The 20,853-nt window shown below is 42.5% G+C and overlaps 1 protein-coding gene across 1 annotated transcript; it reads left to right on the top strand.

Annotated features, from left to right (window-relative positions):
- The first annotated feature begins 1,543 nt into the window (after positions 1–1,543).
- On the top strand, positions 1,544–15,798 carry RGMB (repulsive guidance molecule BMP co-receptor b). Its single transcript, XM_074533229.1, has 3 exons — positions 1,544–1,847; positions 3,944–4,455; positions 12,344–15,798. Exons 1-3 carry the CDS (start codon positions 1,745–1,747, stop codon positions 13,040–13,042), a joined length of 1,314 nt encoding a protein of 437 aa, XP_074389330.1. The 5' UTR covers positions 1,544–1,744; the 3' UTR covers positions 13,043–15,798.
- The last annotated feature ends 5,055 nt before the right edge of the window (positions 15,799–20,853 follow it).

The following is a 20,853-nucleotide window of genomic DNA, read 5'->3' as shown; positions in this document are numbered from 1 at the left end:
TTGTGGCAATTTACCTTAGTTTTAATGGTTACTGAAGCCCAGAGTTTTGGGGTTGGGGTATTTTGGTTGGTTGGTTGGTTTGTTGGTTGGTTTTTTTTCAGATGTGGTTGATAAAATGAACAGTTTATGTCTTGGATATTTATTTTCCAGAAATTTTCTAATAAAGAGAAATTCAGGGGAATCCGTTTGTCTGATTTGTATTTGTGGTTTTCTTATTGTCCATGCTTTTCCTGAAGAACCATATCACAGAATCACCAGTGCTGGCTCCTTGGTGCAACTAAACACCATTTTCGGTTGTCCTTTCATTTGAGATATAGCAGGAGACCCATCCCCACCTGACTACAACCTCCTCTCAGTGAGTTGTAAAGAGCAAGAAAGTCATCCTCCTTTCCTCTAGGCTGAACACCCCCAGCTCCCTCAGCCACTCTTCAGAGGACTTGTGATTCAGACCCTTCCCCACAGTCTGTTTCTCTTCTCTGGATTCCCTCCAGCACCTCAATGTCTTTCTGGATATGAGCAGTGCAAAACTAAACAAAGGATTTGAAGAGTGACCTCACCAGTCCTGAGTACAGGGGGACAGTCCTGCTGGCCACACTACTGCTGACCTAAGCCAGGAGACCCTTCTTGGCCTCCTGGGTCCATGCTGGCTGATGTTCAGCTCTGCCAGGCAGAATGCCCAGGCCTTTTTCCCCATACAGCCTTCCAGCCACTGCCTCAGCCAGTAGCACTCCAGGCATTGTAACCCAATGGCAGGACCCAGCACCTGGCCTCACTGAACCTCGACCAATTGGCCTCAGCCAGTCTAGTCTTAGCAGTATGAAATATCTTTGCTGGAAAGGAGAAACAGATTGGAAAAACAAACAGCCTGAAAGCAGTGTTTTTACTTACACCTGAGATGTGCTGTAGTTCCTGCTGTTAGCTTCTTAATGACATATTCAAAGGGAAATTTACCCTTGGATGCTCAAAAAATATCCCGACATGATGGCATTTATCTTCTCCTCCAGATTCTTTTCCTAATTCTCACCTCGGCGATGTCCCCTGCTCTGTCTCGGTGTTCTGTGACCCACCCTTGTCCCTGTGCTGCCATCTGCTCTGCTCCCCTGGTACCCTCTGCCCTGTTCCCAGCAGTGCACCCAGCATTTGCCCTCTTCGGCCGTGTCCCCTGTCTGCGCCGGAAGTTTTCCCCGTCCAATCCCTGAGGTGTCCCTGCCCTATTCTGCCGGTGCCCCCTTTCTTATCCCAGAGGTGTTCCTATTCCGGCGGGACGCCCTCTCTTCTTCCTGGTGGTGTACCCCATCCTATCCCGGGAGTATTTCCTTTCCTATCGCGGCGCTGTTCCCTGCCCTGTCCCGGCGGCCTCTCGCGACCTCTCCCGCCTCAGGGGCGCGGCTCGTTGTGCGGGCGCACTCGACCGTTATTGACGCGGCGGCGGCGGCGGGCGAGTCGGGCGCCGGGGCCAGCCGTGACGGACAGCTCAGGTAGCCAATACGAGGCGACGCAGCGGGAGGGGCGCGGCGGACGATGAGCGGGCGCAGGCGCCGGCGCCGCTTCCCCCCCCCCCCCCCATCGGGGATCTATTTGTGCGCGTCGCGTCACGCCCTGCTGCTGTGGCTGCGGTTGCGCCCCTGTAGGAGGAGGCAGAGGGGGGAAGCACCGTGGAAAACGTCGTCCGCTCGCCCGCGCCTCCGCCGCCTCATGCCGTGGCGCCGTCCTTCCGCCAGCCCGGGAACCTGCATGGTCGGGCATGGGGAGCGCTGTGCCCTCTCGCGCCCCCAGGGCTGAGGCGCCGCTCGCCATTCTGCGGCGGCTGCTCGCCGCACTGGGGCTGCTGCTGCTGCTGGGCGCAGGTACCGGGAGTGGGGGGCTCGGAGGGACAGGAGCGCAGCCGTGTGCGCGCAGACTCGAGGAGCTGGCGGGTCCTTTCCCTTCCGGTAGAGCTTTTCATGAAGGAGAGTTTAGCGAGCTGGGGCTATGTAGTCCAGAGGAGAGAAGACCGAGAGGGAATCTCGTTAGTGCGTATAAATATCTCCATCCGAGAGGATGGTGCCAGATTTCTTCATTGGTACCGAGCGGCAAGAAGAGGAACAAGGCTATAAACTGAAATACAAAAAGCTTCACCTCAACATTAGGAAGAACTTCCTTGCATCAAGGGTAGCAGAACACTGGAACAGGCTGGCAGAGAGGTCAGGGAGTTTCCCTCTCTCGAGACATTCAAACCCTACCTGGACACGTTCCTGTGTCACCTAGTTCGAGCGATTCTGCCTTGGCAGAGGAGTTGGACTAGATGATCCCCAGAGGTCCTTTCCAGCCCTAAAAATTCTGTCATTCTGTGTTTTATTGGACTGTTTGATAACTTAGCAGACTTGCTCAGCTAGCCTGATTTATTTGTGATTAAAATAATATTATGAATACAACTAAAGGGAAATAAAAGTTTTGATGCTTTGAAAGTCTGGCTCTAAACCCAGTATTCCCTCTGTCATTTTGCTTGGCATGGGTCTTTTTTGTGTATCTGGAAACAGAAGTTGATTCTTGTTAGGGTTTTTTTTCCCGTATTGTGCAGAGGTATGTATGGCTTGCACAAAGAAATTTTTACTTTACCTACACGAGTCATGGTCATACTTAGCTGTAGGTGGGGGATTCCTCATTCAACTTAGTGTTGTCTTGGGATTTTGACGGATTTGTGTTAGGTATGCGTCACTGGCAAAACAGTGCTCTTATAAATTCATGGTTTGGGTATGCAGAGTAAGTCACCTCAATACTGACTCAGGAAGGTCAGCTAAGGGGCAGGCAAAGAAAATGATGATATTCTCTTATCACTGGGTGCATTGCTGAAAACAGCTGTTTAAAAGTGAAAAATGTTGTTATTCAGGCTATTTTCCACTTCTCATGGCTCGGAGTTTCTTATACATTTTGTTTTCCCTTTTTTTTTTAACTTTTCTGTGTGTCTTTGTGGCATTCAAAACCTGCTTTATGACAGTGGAAAATTTCAGTTAAATGTTCCCACAGATGAATTTTAGTAGATAGTTTTGCACGCTTGAACAGCTGTTGCATGAAGTTGTGCACCTATTCTTTATGAAGGTCTGTTTTCTCTTTAGATGGCGGGAAATGTGATCTCTCCTAGATTGGGGTCCTCCTGGTTTTAACCTGTGTGAAAAGTGGGGTTCTGTTGCTCTTAGTGTGTCTTGTTCATTTAATTTTTGCCCCTAGTAAGTTCTGCAATGTATAGGTGTGTTAGCTGAAAACTTGTGCTTCAGACAGCTGGGTTTTTTCATGCTTTAGTCCCAAAAAAATGAGCAGTGAAGCTTTAGCTATGGCAGTACCAGGGAAATAAAGCAAACTGCTTGTCCGCTTACCTACCCATTCTCCCCCACCCTGGTTTCTAAAAGAGAACTTGGTTTTTGCTTTATTCAGTCTAGTTTTTGTCTAAACATTTTTAGACATTTGGCATCTAACATATAAGCAATGTCTAAAGAACATTGCTTTGTTGCCTTTACCACATTCTTCGGAGGGACAGAATTTTATATAAAAATTAAGTGAATTGTGTAAAGCACTTCAAGACGAAATGAAGACTTTCTTATTGGCTAAGTGATTAATTTAAACAGAGAACTGCATCATCATCTTATTTAAAAAATCTATATTTTTTTAAATAGTATCTATAAAAAATATTTGGCTTGTACTTGATAGGACTCAGTGCTCTTAATTTTCGTGTGGACAATATGAAGTAATGGATTAAGACATCATGAGTCCTGTCATCTGAGATAGGCTCCATTGTTATCTTTCTATCTTTCAACCTTTCTTTTTTCTAAAATGCAATGATTCCCTAATGGGTGAGCACTTTTAAGTTTCTTTTAAGTAGTTTTCTATGGTACTTGTGGGAGTGGAAAGGGGGATTGCCACTGAGGAGGTTTGCTTTATGTCTTTCTGCTGTCTATTTTGTGCTTAGGTGACTGTGAGCTGCACACATCTTGTGGAATCCAGAAGTGCACCACTGATTTTGTATCCTTTACCTCACATCTAAACGCAGCTCTTGAGGACTTTGATTTGGAATTCTGCAAGGCCCTGCGGGCATACTCTGTGTGTACCTATCGCAATGCCAAAGTATGCCGTGGAAACCTAGTCTACCATTCTGCAGTGCTTGGGATTGGTGATCTCATGACCCAGAGAAACTGTACCAAAAATGGACCCACATCCTCCACCAACTCTGAAATGACCCATGATCTTTGCAACTACAGTGGCCACACAGAAGCAAGAGAACATCAGGGGGGAGAGGAGATACCTCCTCCTACTTACCTGTTTTGTGGTTTGTTTGGGGATCCTCATCTGAGGACTTTTAAGGATCACTTCCAGACATGCAAAGTGGAAGGCGCTTGGCCCCTCATAGACAATAAATACTTATCAGTGCAAGTGACCAATGTGCCTGTGGTCCCAGGATCCCGCGCTACTGCTACAAACAAGGTACAGATTATTTTTCTGCACTGTGCATGCATGCAGAAGTAAAAGGCCAAGACAGTTAAGTAAGTCATTTAGCTCTTAACGGTGAAGAAGTGTATTAGCTTCAGAATCTTCTATGCAGGAGTATAAAAAAGTAAAACTCTTAGCATCTTCTTTAGTGAGCAAACAAAACAGGTTCGTTTCTTCCCTCTGCTCCTGCTTAAGACAAGAAAACCTGTGCATATCACCACACAAGCCTGTAATTATACTGATGTAACGCTTTAAACAGTTATTGATCATTGAACATCTGTGACTGCCTCTGCACTAATTAGAAGTTTTAAAAAACCATACAATGCTTTGGATTGGAAGGGAATTTAAAGATGGAAAGAATATATGTGTCTTCTTTTTATTAATTTTCTAAACTTCACAGCTAAAACAAAACTGGTTACCGAAATGCTGATTACTCAGAGCCAAAACAAGAGGACTGAGAGGAGGTAGCAAGCTAAATGTTTGTGACAAGGTCTTAGTACTTCAGCTTTACTAAACAAGCAGTGGCCTTAAAATTGTGCCAAGAATATTAAACTTTTGTTGAGACAGGCAAGACTTAGGATTGTATACCTCTCAGATACTTTGAGGAGTGTTGAGTAGGAATATGTCCACTAGTATTTAATAACTGATGCTATTTCTTTAACTTAAGAAGAGTCCATGTTTCTTCCTGCTGGATGTGGGTAACAAGTGTGTCCATCAATTACTTAATCAAGCATTTGAAGATCTTTTGGAGGGAAAGAGCTTTTTTAAAAACTGTGGTAGCGTAGCTCTTGTATTGTCAAGCTACATCAGGCTATGTGTACACAGCCTCAAGACATTTACACTAGAGAATTTTCACTGTGTTGTTAAACCTGGAAGTAGGTTTTCTTAATTGCTGGACTCAGGAGCAGGAGTTGTCTGTCACAGTAGGGTGGAGCATCTTCTGTGGAGTTGGCTGGGCAGTAGTATTAATATAGAAAAATCAGTTTTACTGTTAAGTTTGTGCTGGGTTCTGAAGTATTGAAGTAATGACAATGCTTGGATGAATGAACAGAGATTGGACCAAAGTTCAGAATTACATGTTCTTAACTTATACTAGTTTCAAAACCAGTCTTCATTGTGAATGAGTTCTGAAGGTGTATAAAATAAGGAATGAGAGTAATATGAGTGTGCTTTGCAAAAGAGACTTTTATCTCCTGCAGTCTCCTCCAGTGGCTTTTTCTAAAGTGGAAGAAAAAGTTGCATTTCATAATCTGCAGTAAGCTTTTATCCTCAGTTTTACTAAACTCTCGCTGAATTTTCTTCATTTTCTTGTTCCTGATAGTAGTAGAGGAAAAAGTTGAGATTCTTGTGTACAAAATGTATGGATGGCTAGGGTGTGGTTATAGTAGATAGGTGATCATAAGTTTATCCCCATTCTGAAAATTATTGATTATGGTAGCACATTATGCTGGTATTTGTCTTTTCAAAGAAATAAAGAGGAGAACACCAGGAGTAAATGTACGCACATACTGAGGGAAAGTATGATTTTAAAAAGTGTGCCTTCTGTCTTTATATATTCTTGATAAGAGGGGTTTTTTTCTTTTTCTTTGATTTGGGTATTTTTTTCTTCTCTTCCACTAGTCCCTGTCATTTGCCCAAGTGCAGCTAAGTGTGCAGAAGCAATCAAATGAAACAAGATATATTATTTACAATACTAGAAACATTTCTAATGCTGATATATCTTGCATGTTGCATGATGCTGTGCCCTGATCTCGGGAGAGGAGGTGACGCTGGCTGCCAGCTAGCTCCAACCCCCTTCCTCGGCACGTGCCTTTAAGTGGCTGCTCCCCACCTTGAGCCACAGGCTAGGGCCAAGGGTAGCAGTTTGGCCACTGGTAGGAACCCCTTCTCGTGACCTGGCCGAGCAGGCAACCGGCGTCCTCGTCGAGCGGGAGTGGTTAAGGAGAAAGAGAGGGACTCTCTGGCTGCACTTTCCAAGTTGCTTTTATTCCTTCCATGAGAGGAGACCACAGATGATAACAAAGAAGCAAACCAACAGGGATGCAAGGAGTATGTAGATACATTAATTTATATAGGGGGGCTGACTGCGGGGAGGAGTCAGCCTAACAACCAATAGTTAACAACTGGGGAGGGGCATAAGGGGGGACTAAACTATCATATAACCAATGGAGTAGGAGAGGGGAGGAGAGCAGATGTAACCGACTAATAAGAGGAGGAAAATTACGTAACTGACATGGAAGAATCTAGACAAAGGGGTGAGGATTACCAAGATTGACAGGCTGTAGGGGCAGAATTACAGGGATTGACATCAAAGTGTCTGGAAAAAGAGGCAGGAACAAGGGTGATTGATAGAGAGGGTTGGTACAATGTAGGGTGAAACCAACTAGGGAATAATGTAGGGGTACATGGAACAGAACATTGCAAACATGTTGAAGCACAGAACTAAAAACAATAAAGCTGAAAACCACGCCACCACAGTTGCGTAGTTCTTGAACTTTTTTCCTTTTTTTTGACAGATAACAGAATTTACCACACCTGTTGTAGGCAAAGAAGGTTGTTTGAATGTACAAGTGACTTAGAAGATAAGCTTTAATATCTCTGATACATGCTCTAGTAGGAGCAGAAATACTACTATAATGAAATAGAAAAGGCCTGTTAAGCTACACTACCACTGCTTCATTCACTCCAGTAACATTTTCCTCTGCAAGTATTCCATTTTAACTGTGGTTGGCTATCTGCTGTTGGATGTGCTTAAATTATTTTGGTCACCGGATAGCTTAAAGGATTTCTAAAGAGCTACACTTCAGTGACATTTATCTACATAGAGTAATCCCTACCTGAGAGCATCCAATAGGTCATCTACCTTCACCATATGAAAAGTTTTCATACTATTCCTTTTTGTTAGTTTGGCTGTTTTTTCATTGCACGTATTTGAAATAGATGTTTAATGGGAAATAAAAACAAAGGTATATGCTGAGCTTAAATTGTACAGAAGCCCAAGCAAATACTAACCTAATTAATCCTGTCTAAAGAGGTTTAATGAAAAGAAGTACAACAAGTGTAGAAGATTTAATTTTTCCTGAATGCATTTTTTAGGGAAGTGGTTTAAGAAGCCGTAGAAACAGAATGGTTAATCTTCAGCCTATTCTCCTTTTGAAATGTGCAAACTTTCCCTTGCCCTTGTAAGGAGTTAGTACTTTTCACTTTTATGGTAGCTTTCTGCTGTACCAATCTTTGAGGGACTTGATAATGAAGGCAACTTTATAAGTGAAGTTTTCTTCTCTCTCCAAAACCTAAGAGACTATGGGAACCCCAGCAGCCTGAGGACTATCCAGTAAGTTCATAAAGGACAAGAGAATGCCAGGACGACGCTTCAAGTAAGAATGTGAGGAATAAACGGATGTTGCCTCTCCCCTACCCCTCAACTTGCATCTGGCATGAAAGTATGAAAAGCAGGAAAAATTTCCCTTGAATCCCTTAATTGGAAGACCACATCTTGTGAGAGTTGTATACTTACAAAAATGCTCTTCACAATTTGTTTGTAGATCTTTTGCACATTTGTGTTACTCATAGTAACATGTATCTTTCACCATGAGCAGAGCTATTCTATGTTCTGTGGTCTAGCTGAAACTTTGAAACTCCAGTTTTTTGAGCTTGCCTGATGTGCTTATGCCCCTTGGCATAGGATCCTAGGGCCTTTCAGATGGAAAAGGAAGATCATCAGCAGATAACTGGGAAACTGAGTTTAAATTTAAGCTCTTCTTTCTTTTTTTTTTTTTTCTGACAGACTTCCTGCACGTGTTTTGAGTAGATCACTGGCATTATTCATGTTTGATTTCTGCAGCTGTAGATAAAGAGCTTCCCCCTATCTTGGAGGGAGTTTTGAATTCCCTGAGAATAAATGTCTATTACAGGGAGCAGGTAGGAAGGGTATTGTATAGTGCATGAAATAGTACATTGAGGTTTTTAATTTTTATTTATTGTGTGCTTTATTTGGAGGAGTACAAAGTCTTTATAGCCTTTTGCACCTGTGACAGGTATTCTGGATATCACTAAAGTTATTGTCCCTGACTATTCAGGGACAATAAACTGAGGCAGGGATGCTTAGGCTTGCCAATGGAAAGCTTCCCTTCTTGTTTGGAGGTGTCTTCTTGTTTGCATGAATTAGAAATGGGGGTTTTCCTGTCCAGGTATTTTATAATAGATAGCTTGAGGGTGAGAGAGTGAATTTAATGACACAGAGAAGGAAAAAAACTACAGAGCTTTTCACTGTAGTGATTTATTGGGTATAAACCTTGGAACCTGGGAATTGGTGTTATCAACAGGGTAAAGGAATTTTGAGGATAAATGTTATTTTACCCAGAGTCAAAAAACCTTAAATGTCTCTTTTGTAGCATGGTTTCATTTTTGCAGGAAATTATTGCAGAGTGAGTACAGTGTAATAGAAAAATAATTAAAAGGTAATTGGAAAATAAATGTTCTAAATGTTTTAAGAAATAGAAGGATCAGGTGACTTGTCACGTCATTATTCTTTTCATCTTTATGGACATTTTGCTTAAGGCAGAGATTAATTTGTCTTATTAGGTAGAAGTAGCTTTATACTACAGTTTCGTTGGAGGCTGCAATAGAGTCATTTAGGTTGGAGAAGACCTTTAAGATCATTGAGTCCAGTTGGAAACTGTCTATTCCACCACTAAATGTAATCTGTGAGTGCCGTGTCTACATACCTTTAAAACATTTTTGGGGATAATGATGCAAGAGGCTGAGAAGCCTGCTCCAGCACTTGACAACTCTTTCAGTGAAGAAATTTTCTCTAATATTCAATCTAAATCTTCACAGGACAGCTTAAGGCCATTTCTTCTCATCCTGTCACTTGCTGTTTGAAAGGAGAGACTGACTCTTTCCTGGCTAGAACCTCTTTCCAGAGACTTGTAGAGAGTAGTGAGGTCTCCCTTGAGCTTCCTTTTCCCCAGGCTGAACGCCCCCAGTGCCCTCAGCCTGTATTCATCAGTCTTGTGCTTCAGATCCTTCCCCCCCGCTCCTTTTCCCTCCTCTGGACTTGCTCCAGCACCTCTTTGGTTTAGTAATCTTTCTATAGCTGATGTTTGTTTATAGTATCCTCAGATACAATAAACAAACCTCTGGAAACCTTTACTTTCATCTTTCAGGGTGCCTCACTGCAGAAGACCTCTGTATGTGCCCAAAGAACAAGGCTGATACACTGATAATTTCAAAGATCTTTATTCATGTGAAGATTTTGGCATTTGGGTTTTTCCATCCTAAGTTTAGAAAGAGCAGCTAATCTAGTCTGTAAACAGTACTGCATAAGCAGCTTTGTGAAGGTGTTCTTGGGAACCAGACAGAATATGAAAAGTACTGTAGGTACATAAATATATATAACATGAGTTTGTTAGAAATAACCATTCTCACTTTTTAATGCTCTCTGATACCTTGGGAATTTAGAGAGAAAGCTCTGCAATGACCTTGTGCTTCATCTCCCTTCACAACAGGTTCTGAAGTATCTATAGTACCAGGGCATGATACTGAGATAGGAATGTGTGATAAGGCAAAGCCCATGCAGCACTCTGGTTTTACTAATCTGGCCTATGGATTAGATGGATGCTACCCAACATACAATAGAATATTAAAAATCAATGTCTTGTGCTGCAATGTTTAAATGCAATTATGTCCTTGGAAAATCTTAATGGTCTCTGTTGATTCTCTGTTTAGAGAGTCCTTGCACCATGGAGGCCTTTATTCATTTAATAGTATTTCAGCTGTCATTCAGCATCGATTGTTATTGCTAATCTTAAATTAGGATGAAGGCTTCTTGTTCCTTCTCTGTGTCCTGAAATTGTGTGCATTTCATTCTTGTAAATGAGGGAGTTCTGGAGAGAGCAATGTGATAGCTGCTTCCTGATAAATTTTGCCAGGTGCCTTGCTTAAATATTTAATCAAGCAGCCAGTTCAGTGTCTCATTAAAACAATGCGACTTCTTTTTGGCTCCAGGCTAAGGAGACTTAGAGCTTTACTTCTGTAGGTGTGTAAATTATTCTTTCCTGGCAGAACAGTGCAAATGTGCTCAAGGAAATAGCAATGCTTCTTTGTCTGAGCAGGCTGAGATTGAAGTCTGTTTCATTCAAACTGTGTTACACAAAATAAAAGGCCTTTTACTGCACTATGGCCTGGATTATATGCAGAAATATTAATCATTTGAGAGACCTCAAGTTTCTCTTCTGTAGGTTGCTGAGTTTACTTTACTAAGAACCAAGCTGTGTGATCATCTTTACAGCAACAGGGGCACTTGTGTGTTTTCTGGATTTTGGGCGTAAGCATTCCAGCTCAGCTGTGGTTCACAGTCGTCACTTTACCAAATTACTTGACTACAGATGGTCACAAGGTATATAGCTGATACATCTTATGCTGTATAACTAATTAATGCAAGGAAGAACCATTGGAAAAATCCAGTCAGCACTAGTGAGAATATATGAAGTCAAAATGGTAAGTAATGTCCATGCTGTGAGACAAACACTGACAAAGCATCAACCACCTGAGATTAACCTAATATTGAAAATAAATGTAATATTGCTTAGGATACGTCTGCAGACTCCAAAGAAGAAATTGTTGCAATGGAAGGAGAGAGGTGGGAAGACTTGTGTCTTATACAAGTGGTGTAGAGAGGTGACGCTAATGAGGGCAGAGGTTTTATTCAAATTGTTTTTAACTGGCTCTTGATTTAACCTTTTCCTTTTACTTTAAAACAGAGAGGCAGAAATAAAAGTTGTGCAGAAGTGTGATGGTTAATTGAAATTAAAATGTGAAGTTGCTGTGGAACAGATTTTAAGTTTAACCTTAGTTTAAAAATCCCTTCTGATATGTTTTGAAGTAATGTGAGTCTCATGGCAGACTACTTAAATCATAGACTGTAAATCATTTGATATAATCCATCAATTATGAAAATAATTTATAAAATATCTATTCTTGGTGCAAAATGTCTTTTGAGCTTTTCAAGAAGTCATTCCCCTCTAGTTATTCTTCCTCTAAAGGGAGTAGCATATCTGTTTGTAATACTTGGATGTGAATTCTAATTTGTGTTTTAGGAAAGCTGCTAGACACTCTGAACTTGATCTGCCATATAGCCTAGTTATTCCCTTCAAGTAAGAATGGAGGACCTGCTTTTTCTTTTTTTGTGACCTACTCCAATAAATAGAAAGGTTTAAAAGGCTAGTTCTAATCTTAAAAAAAAAAAAAATTAATTGCTTTATGCTTATGATTTTGATGTTGAATGTCACTCACTCTTCAAAGGCACATCTCTGGGTGTCTTTCAGTCTTGCATTGTTTCTCTTGTGGGCACATTTTCTAGCACAGTGGCCTCTAAAGTCAAATCTCCCAGTTCCTAGGACTACTGTATCCAGGATCCCTAAGCTGTTATTTGACTAGTTGTTGTTCTTGGTCCTGATTATACCTTCGCCTGATTTGCATGGTCTCATTCTGGTTTTGCCATAGTTGCCAGCATTGTGGGAATTACTCGGTCTTTATGCTTCTCTGTCATTGCAGGATGCATTCCAAAGTGTTAAGGAAGTGTGAGGCAGGAGGTAGTTGTTATGCTTAATTAAATGTGAAGTGTTTTCCTCTCCTGACCGCAAGGCTGTTGCCACATGCTAATAGTCTTACTTCCAGACCAACAATCTAACATATGCCATCCAGTAAAATACTGCTTTAAGCATGTGTACAGGCTGCTTTCCTTAGGCGAGAGTTGTGGACAACTGTCAGGTTTTAAGGTAGTGGGCAGTTCCAGACATATTCAGTTAAAAAATGGAAAAGGGATTGAGGTGATGATTTCTTTCCACTAACTTTGCCCTCTTTTCCCCCTCCCCCACAGATAACTATTATCTTCAAATCATACCAAGACTGTACAGATCAGAAAGTATATCAGGCAATGACTGATGATTTGCCTGCAGCTTTTGTTGATGGTACAACAAGTGGAGGAGATGAGAACACCAGGGGCTTGCACATTGTGGAGAAAGTCAGTGGCAAATATATTGAGATGCATGCAAGGTACATCGGAACCACAGTGTATATCCGCCAGCTTGGGCACTACCTGACCCTGGCCATTCGCATGCCCCAGGAGTTGATCATGGCCTTTGAGGAGAGCCAGGATCTGCAGCTGTGTCTAAACGGCTGCCCTTCCAGTGAACGTATTGATCAGAGTGGCTACTTGCCATTGCCTGTGATGGGAAAGCTGCTTCCTTGGGGTACTGCATCTCATCCCCGATCAGGGTACACACTGGAAACAGCCACCACCAAATGCCATGAGAAGATGCTTGTGAAGGACATCTATTTTTACTCATGTGTATTTGATCTACTCACCACTGGCGATGACAACTTCACAGCTGCTGCTCACAGCGCCTTGCAGGATGTGGAGGCACTGCACCCCAGCAGAGAGCACTGGCATATCTTTCCCAGGAGTGGAAATGATGGTGTGGGCAGGCATAGCAAATTCTTTGTCAGTCTTGGATTTCTATGCTTGATCCTTGTTCCATATTTGTACGATTTTTTTAGACTCTTAACAAAATTCTGAAATATATATTGTCATAATATATTGAGTAAAGAGGAATATATATGTATATACCATGTATATGAAGGAATGTTTTGTCTTGCAGCATCAATCAGATAGGATGTTCACTGTTTTCATGTATGTTTGATTCAGTATTCTATGTATCTATTTGTTTTACAGTTGTTGAAAAGTTTTATAGTGTCCCTGCATTGAGACCTGATAAAAAGCACTTTATTTTTCACACATTAAATATATAAGTGTGTACCTCAGTAACTATGTGTTACACAGTGCTCTCTTTTCTCTAAGTACCACTTGGTTTAACACATTTTTTAAACCGTTTTCCCAAGAGACCTTTAGTTAATGCCAAACATGTATCTTTTGAAGTTAGTGAATGGTCTCTGGAGAGAGCTTAAACTTAGAGGGAACACCTTTTTTTTTTTTTTTTATTCTCTCCACAGGCCCTCCAGTTGTCTGTATTCTAGAAGGCTACAGATTTATGGTTTTTTCATGCTTGGAAACCCCACAATGTATCAATCTTTGCAAAAAGTTGTAGGTGTGATTCATTAGTATACCAGTAAGTATTTGCGTGTGTGTGTAATAGAGTGGCTGTGCAGCGTGTAAATATTTTAAATTATTATAATAGAAGAACAGTTGACGTGTCCCATCCCTGCCCCTGCTGAGGAATGTCAGTAAGGTGGTGTAAGTGACCCCTGGTGAGGTGCACAGAAATTGGATACATAGACCATGTACTGGGCAGGTAATCGATAAACAAGCTCTCAGTTTGTCTCCTAGCCAAACAGGATGGATAGGATACTGGATAGCTATGTGCCAAATACAGTTGTTACGCTTCTTGCAGATGCTGGTTTCTCTCTGTTATATAGGATATGTAAATTTATGACCAGCAGCTGCAAAACAGGCCAGTTTATTGAAAAAGATGAGTTTATTGAAAGAGATGAGGAAGCTAAGATGAGGAACCATTCCCTCAAGATCAACAGCTCACAGTTGTACAGTTCCTTTGTGGTGTTTGCAGAGATACAAGAATTTTAACACAGGGATCTGTCTTACTTCTGCATCCCTCCTGAGAGACATTATAAAAATCCTCTTTTCAAGTTATTGGAGAACTCTCAGACCAGAAGAACCCCAGAACAGAAAATTATTTTCTGTTAAACTGAAGAAGAGGTGGGGAAATTTGAATAAATTATACAGAAAAGTCAACAATATTACAGAACTTAGTGTAACAAGATATCTGTTAAATATTTATGGAGTATTTCAGCTGCAAGGCTAATCACACAGTGTATAGGTAAAGTGCCAAAACTTGAAAGAAGTTCAGTCAGATACATACAAAGAAATACAGACCTAATAAACCTAATCACAACTGTGAATGTTGCTTCACTAAGCTTGTATTACAACTGGAAGTTGAAGTGTGTGAGAAATAATCTTATCTGGAAGATGAATGAGTCAAACGAGTTGTGGAAATTGCCATAGAAGGCAAAAGGTGCTTTAAATATGTATATGTTTACTGTACACAGAAGGCAGCTGTCATATCTGTGGGAATTTTCTCACAGGTGTCAGTCTAACACCACAAGCTCTGGAGAAGGCTATGTAATGTGATCATCCATTGGTATTGTAATGCAACAACCAGTCGGCCGTTACTGATGCTATTTGCTGGGCGTTCTCTTAAGCTACTTTGGATATTATCACTCAAAAGGGGGTTTGAGTATCTTAACTGTCCTAATCATATGCTAACAGAGCTTCTAATAACAGGTGATTATAGTTCTCTGTAGTTGTGGAGTCTGACGACTTCCTTAGTGAGCATGTTGCAGGACTGGCAGAGACTGTATGCCTAATCCTTTATTTTGTGTGTACAGAAGGCTCCTAAATAAGGGTATTATAAAAAGAAATAGTAGGCTCAATTGCGTGTCAAACCAAAGATTATTTTTTTCTTCCTGGGAAACATGTCTGGAAGAAGAATGTGCATAGAGCATCTCTTAAGTGGAATACAACCGGAAAGTACAACCTTTTGTTCTTACGGGTCAAGTTACAGACCTTCAGTATTCCATTTCCTTTCAGACTACTGCTGTACTGCCAGAAAATAGAATACCAATTATTTACATTCTCCTACTTTAGCATTATGACTACTATGCCTTTGTTTTATGAGTTTTGAGGCTGTGCCAGTGTCTGTTTACTTATATATACTCCAAAGTGAAGCAAGCAATTCTGCAAGCTTTGTACTACCTAATGAGAGTTTCATTACTGGACATGTTTTGAAAAAAAGCCTAGGAGCATTATGGCTTTCTTCACTTCTGAGAAGAGACACAGAGCACAGTTTACAGTCTTGCATTCATTTTGTCATAAAGGTACAGCTATTGTCTGAAAATTTCATGCTCTGGTTATTTAATGCCCATCTGTGTCTTGTCTGATATAAATTATTTAGTGTCTTTCCCTGTTCCAGTTATACAATATCCAAATGGGACTAGTAGCAATTCCCTTTTTTTAGCAGGTATTCTGTGTTTTTTACAAGGTAAGTATTCTCTGTACTGTGCTGCTACTTCTCTTCAATTGTATTCAAAACAAACAGGGATTGTGGGGATCAGTGTTGTCCATTAGATTTTATAGTTCTCATTAATTACCTTGTTATGGAGAGCAACATAGCTACAGATTGAGTACAAGTATGCAGGTGAATTTGTGATGCTGATGTAAAACAACTGCGTCTGATCTGATTCAGAATTCTTTATGTTTGTAAATGAACTTTGTTGACATTAAAAGCTGCTATTACTAAATTGACTGTGAACAGTAAGATTGATTAAAATCTTTGTGGAGAGGTATATATAAGAACTCATTAACTAGATATAAAAAAAGTATGTCATACGAGGTGTGCCAATGCCTTATAGGAAATATTTTACACTTATTTTAAGTTACATTATTACATTATTTTACAATTATTTTAAAGCTTAATGTACACATCTGTCTACACTGTAACAATCGAAGAATATTTATGTATGTACACAAAATATGTACATGTCATTGATTTAGCATGTGGTGAAGGCTGTATCTACAGAAGTTCTGTATATCTAGTTAGTGTGTGAAGTATCTAAATCCAAAACTGAGGCACACAGTAAAGCCTTTTCATCTTGAACCCAGATGTTTCTCTGGGTGAAGCAGTCCAACTGGAGAATGATTGTTCTTCTAGGACGCCCTGGCTAGCTATCCAGCAACACTAGCAATAGGGGGGCACTATCCCAATTGCTATTGGCAAACTATATACAGACATGAACAGAACGGGACAATCGGAATCAGTGGCGTGAGCTGTTTATTTCACACTTCAGTCTCAGTACATTGTTAGGACAATGGAGACAGAGTATGTTTACAGCTCTCTGATTCAAATGGAATGCCAAGGAAACGTCATATTACAGGGTAGCATAAAGGCATCTCAGCCTAGGTTTCAGCCAGTCATACATAGAGCAAAACATATTGACAATAATTCTATCCAATCATATGAAACACACGTAATCATAGTTAACACAATAGAGACTTATTTTCTAACACAATGGCTCGTTTATGAGAGACAAAGCACAGAGACTCATTCATACTAACCTTCCAAAGATATACATTAAATAAACTTGTTGCAACCTATAAGGGCAAATCACAGGGGCTTATTGTTCTATTTCTCACATGTGCTCTACTGCTTAGAAAACTTTTCGCTGTATTAGCAATGTTCACAAATCTGCTGTCTGAGGCCTGGTTTATTGGAATAAGAATCCCAATATAACCAGTTAGATGGTGCCTGGGCCAGTTCTGACCATCACTGCTGGGCCGAAGGCAGCACTGTGGTGTTTTACCCCAGAGATACCTTGGCTGGCAGAGAGTGCAGCGGGGCACAAGACGCAAGTCCAGGCTTGTCAGGACTCCGTTTACCTCAGGAGAGAGCTTCTGGCGATGGTGAAGAGAAGGAAGGAGTGGATTCTGCTGGAGGGTTATATCCAGATGTTTATTCCATCCATCATTCCATGGGTACAGAGGTCTGCACCGGGGCAATTCCTCCAACAGAATGGAGGCCGCATGGTCTCATTAACCTTTTAAGCTCAGGGCAGGGGAAGGGGAGGGGACAGGTGAGCCACCAACAGGTGAAGGGGCAGGGTCTCAAGGGACTAGGGACACCTATCACACGACGCCTTGCTGGTATGTTAGTCTGATTGACAGGGCACACTCAGCAAGGGGCGAGGGGGAAGGGAGAAGGTAAAACAGGACATTGCAACACACCGCAACACTGGTTTTTTACCACTTTCTCAAAACCCTCTAATTTTATGAATCCAACACCTGATCTCCGTGCTTTGGGACAACCCCTAAGATAACCACTCTGTGCTATGACAGCAGCACTACCTTGTGGTAGGACATGGCTTGGCTTATGCAGAAAAAGAAGAGAGCGCTCTCCAGCTATGGTGAATCCAGGTTTATTTGGTCCCAGGGGGAACCGACAGCCAAAGAGAAAGAGGGGGAAGTTGCAACAGCTTATAAGGAGGAAGGGAAACAAGGAAGGAGTCAGTCCTTGGACGAATAGGGTTTCAGAGGGGAGTGGGATACAAAAGATTGACTTAGGGAGAACACCAATGGGGATAACTTGAGGGTGGGGCCCTGGCCTCTGAACTAATCACTCAACGCTCAAGTTTCTAGAGAGTTCTAGAGAAAAGGGTGGGAGCGTTGAGTGATAGACAGGGCACCGGGGAGGGATTTGAGAAAGGGTACATTAATCTCCAAGGCAACTGGGGAGGAGTTGGGATAACAGGCAGCACAAGGGAGGGAAGGGAGAACCAGGGCAGAACCATTACATGATGGGGGGAACAGAACAGTCCAACTTATACAGACACAACACAACATCTCCCCCTTTATTTTTTAAAAAAATAATGAAAGGTAATCTCCAAATGATGGAGGAGACAATTGAAACTGCAACTAAAATTAAAAGAACTAAAAGCACAGAAAATCGGCCCCACCCGACCTGAGAGACCCCATAGGATAATAGCAGCTTGAGAGGGAGCCATCAGGTTGGGGTCGCTGAAACAACAGAGAAACAAAATTGAGAAACAAGTTTAAAAACCTTGGTTCTGCCCCAGGAGGAGGTCTAGATCTAGACTGAAGGGTTTGTGCTTCCTCCTCCAACAGGCCTCCTCGACCTGTGCCACAACCCCGACTACCAGTGCTTTCCTTGGAAGAAAGGGCCTGACCCATTTGGATGGAGCCCATTTCAAACCTGAGGGAGTGGACACACATGCGTATCCACTTCCCCAGGTTACCAGGTCAAAGGGCCCTTCTGTCTTCCAGGTCTCCGGATCCTTGACTCGGACTGGAGGCCTGGCTTGCAGGTGCAGCTGTATGTGGTGACCAAAGTGCCTCACTATAGAGGGATTAAGGTTGTCAAAGGAGCAATTTAAAAAATTAATCATAAAAAGTGCCTTGGACAGTCGGACATGTGGGGACTCCACTGCCGTGCATTGTTGTTTCAGAACCTTTTTTAGGCTCTGGTAGGTCCTCTCCACCACGGCTTGGCCTGTCGGGGAATAGGGGATGCCGGTCTTGTGCTCTATTCCCCATTGCTGCAGGAAGCTCTTGAGTTCCCTGGATTTGTACGCTGGGCCATTGTCAGTTTTGATGACCTTGGGGTTGCCCACCACACAGAAAGCCTGCACAAGATGTTTTTCTGTGTTGGCTGCTTTTTGCCCTGTATGGGCAGAAGCATAGACTGCACCAGAGAAGGCATCCATGGAAACATGGACGTAATTCAACCAGCCAAAAGATGGGACACGTGTCACGTCCATTTGCCACACCTCACAACTAGACAAGCCTCTGGGGTTGATACCAGAGCTGATGGATGGGAGTTGATGGGACTGGCACTGAGAGCAAGTAGCCACAATCACCTTGGCCTGTTCTTGAGTGATCTGAAATTTTCGAACAAGGCCAGGGGCGTTTTGGTGGAATAGCTGGTGGCTAATCTTAGCTTGGCTGCACACATCTGGGAGTGGGGGCCATCTGGACTGAAATGGCAAGGGCATCAGCTCTTTGATTGCCCTCTGCAATGCACCCCAGCAGGTCGGTATGCATTACGAAAAAAGGTTGCTCTCAGTGGGAGACCAGCATGACTGATCTTGATAGCAAGTTGAATAAGGGAATGTTGGACACTTCCTGCAATACTGTATTTTCTGCTCTGGACACTACACCTGCAATGTAAGACGAATTTGTGACCAAATTGAACGGTTCAGAGAACCTCTTGAAAGCCCTGATGACTGTGTCCAATTCAGCTACTTGAGGTGATCCTTCCACCTCGGTAACATCAGCCTCCCACCGCTGGGTTTGAGGATCCTTCCAAGTCATTACAGACTTGTGAGATGCTCTGGACGCATGAGTAAACACGGTCAGTGCCTTCAGAGGGGTTCGTCTCTGAACCCAGAGCCCAAAAAAAAAAATAAGACAAGGAAAATTGAACATCCTGATTAAAATTTTTGTGGGCCGGCCAATCAACAGCGATTTGGCCAGTGTAGCTGTCCAGTGCAAATTGTAACATCTCATTCTCTCTGAGCAGTTTGTCAGATGTGTCCTTTTTGAATTGGCCCGATTTCAATTGGATGGAGATGTGAATGCAGTCAAAATCACAACCTGCAAGCTCCCTGACCTGTAATCTTGCCTCGTGGATCAGTTCTGCCACCAGCTCTTGTGGCCATGTCATCCTCTTGGACCTATGGTGGCCGAGGAAGACCCACTCTATAATTAAGAGAGGGTCTCTCGAGCCTCAGTCGTTGTCCTTGGGGGACTCGTCCCACTGAAAAATCACCCCATGGAGGTGTGGCAACATTCCTAGAATAATAAATTTGAACGGCAGACCCGGCTGATATCTGTGGGCCTGCCTGGCCGAAGTGGACTTTTGGATTTTCTCCAGTGCTGTCTCTGCCTCCTGGATAAGTGACCTAGGAGAACTGAGCTCCACTCCCCCTTTCAATAAATTGAAAAGGGGGCTAGGTTGTTGGTTGGAATTCCTAGCCAAGGCCTTACCCAATTCAAAGACCCACACAACTGGTGGACATCTGCCAAGGTCTTAACATTACTCTTTATAACCAATTTTTGCAGCACAATGGTCCGCCTGCTAATCTCCAAACCCAGGTACTTCCAAGGTGGCATCCACTGAATTTTGTCCTGCTGAAGCTCGAAGCCTGCAGTAATCAATGCATTGATTGTCAGGTCAAGTGCGTGAGTAAGTATGTCATCCATTGGAGCAAACAAGTATGTCGTCCATATAATGGAAAATTATAGCGTCTTTTGCGGCTGTATGTACTGGGGACAACAAGGAAGCCACGTACCACTGGCAGATATCAGGGCTGTTTTTCATTCCCTGTGTTAAAACACGCCAATGGTAGCACTTCCCTGGGGCTTCATGGTTGATGGTGGGGACCATGAAGGCAAAACATGGGGCGTTGTCAAGGTGTAGGGGAATTTAAAAAAAACAATCTTTTACATCTACAATTGCCAAATCCCAATTTTGGGGGAGCATCGTTGGGGATGGCATCCCTGGTTGGAGAGGACCCATGTCCTTGATAACATTATTAATTTGGAGGAGGTCATGGAGGATCCACCACTTATCTTTGTTGGGTTTTTTGATGACAAAAACTGGGGAGTTCCATTCCGACATGGTCTCTACCAGATTACCTTTAAGCAGCTGCTCCTGGACGAGCTCATTGAGCGCCTTCAACTTTTATTGAGTGGCCACTGTTCTACCCATCCTGGTTTATCGGTCTTCCAATGCAGCTTCTGGGTAGGACGCTCTTCCGTGACCGCAGCCCAAAAAACTTGGG

This window comes from Zonotrichia albicollis, chromosome Z, assembly GCF_047830755.1.
Source record: "Zonotrichia albicollis isolate bZonAlb1 chromosome Z, bZonAlb1.hap1, whole genome shotgun sequence".
NCBI lineage: Eukaryota > Metazoa > Chordata > Aves > Passeriformes > Passerellidae > Zonotrichia > Zonotrichia albicollis.
This window is presented reverse-complemented; position numbering and strand designations above follow the sequence as displayed.

Coding starts and splice junctions, on each gene's coding strand:
- RGMB (XM_074533229.1), top strand. CDS start 1,745: ATGGGGAGCGCTGTGCCCTCTCGCGCCCCCAGGGCTGAGGCGCCGCTC. Junction 1,848..3,943: donor GCTGCTGCTGCTGGGCGCAG/GTACCGGGAGTG, acceptor TTTTGTGCTTAG/GTGACTGTGAGCTGCACACA. Junction 4,456..12,343: donor GCGCTACTGCTACAAACAAG/GTACAGATTATT, acceptor CCTCCCCCACAG/ATAACTATTATCTTCAAATC.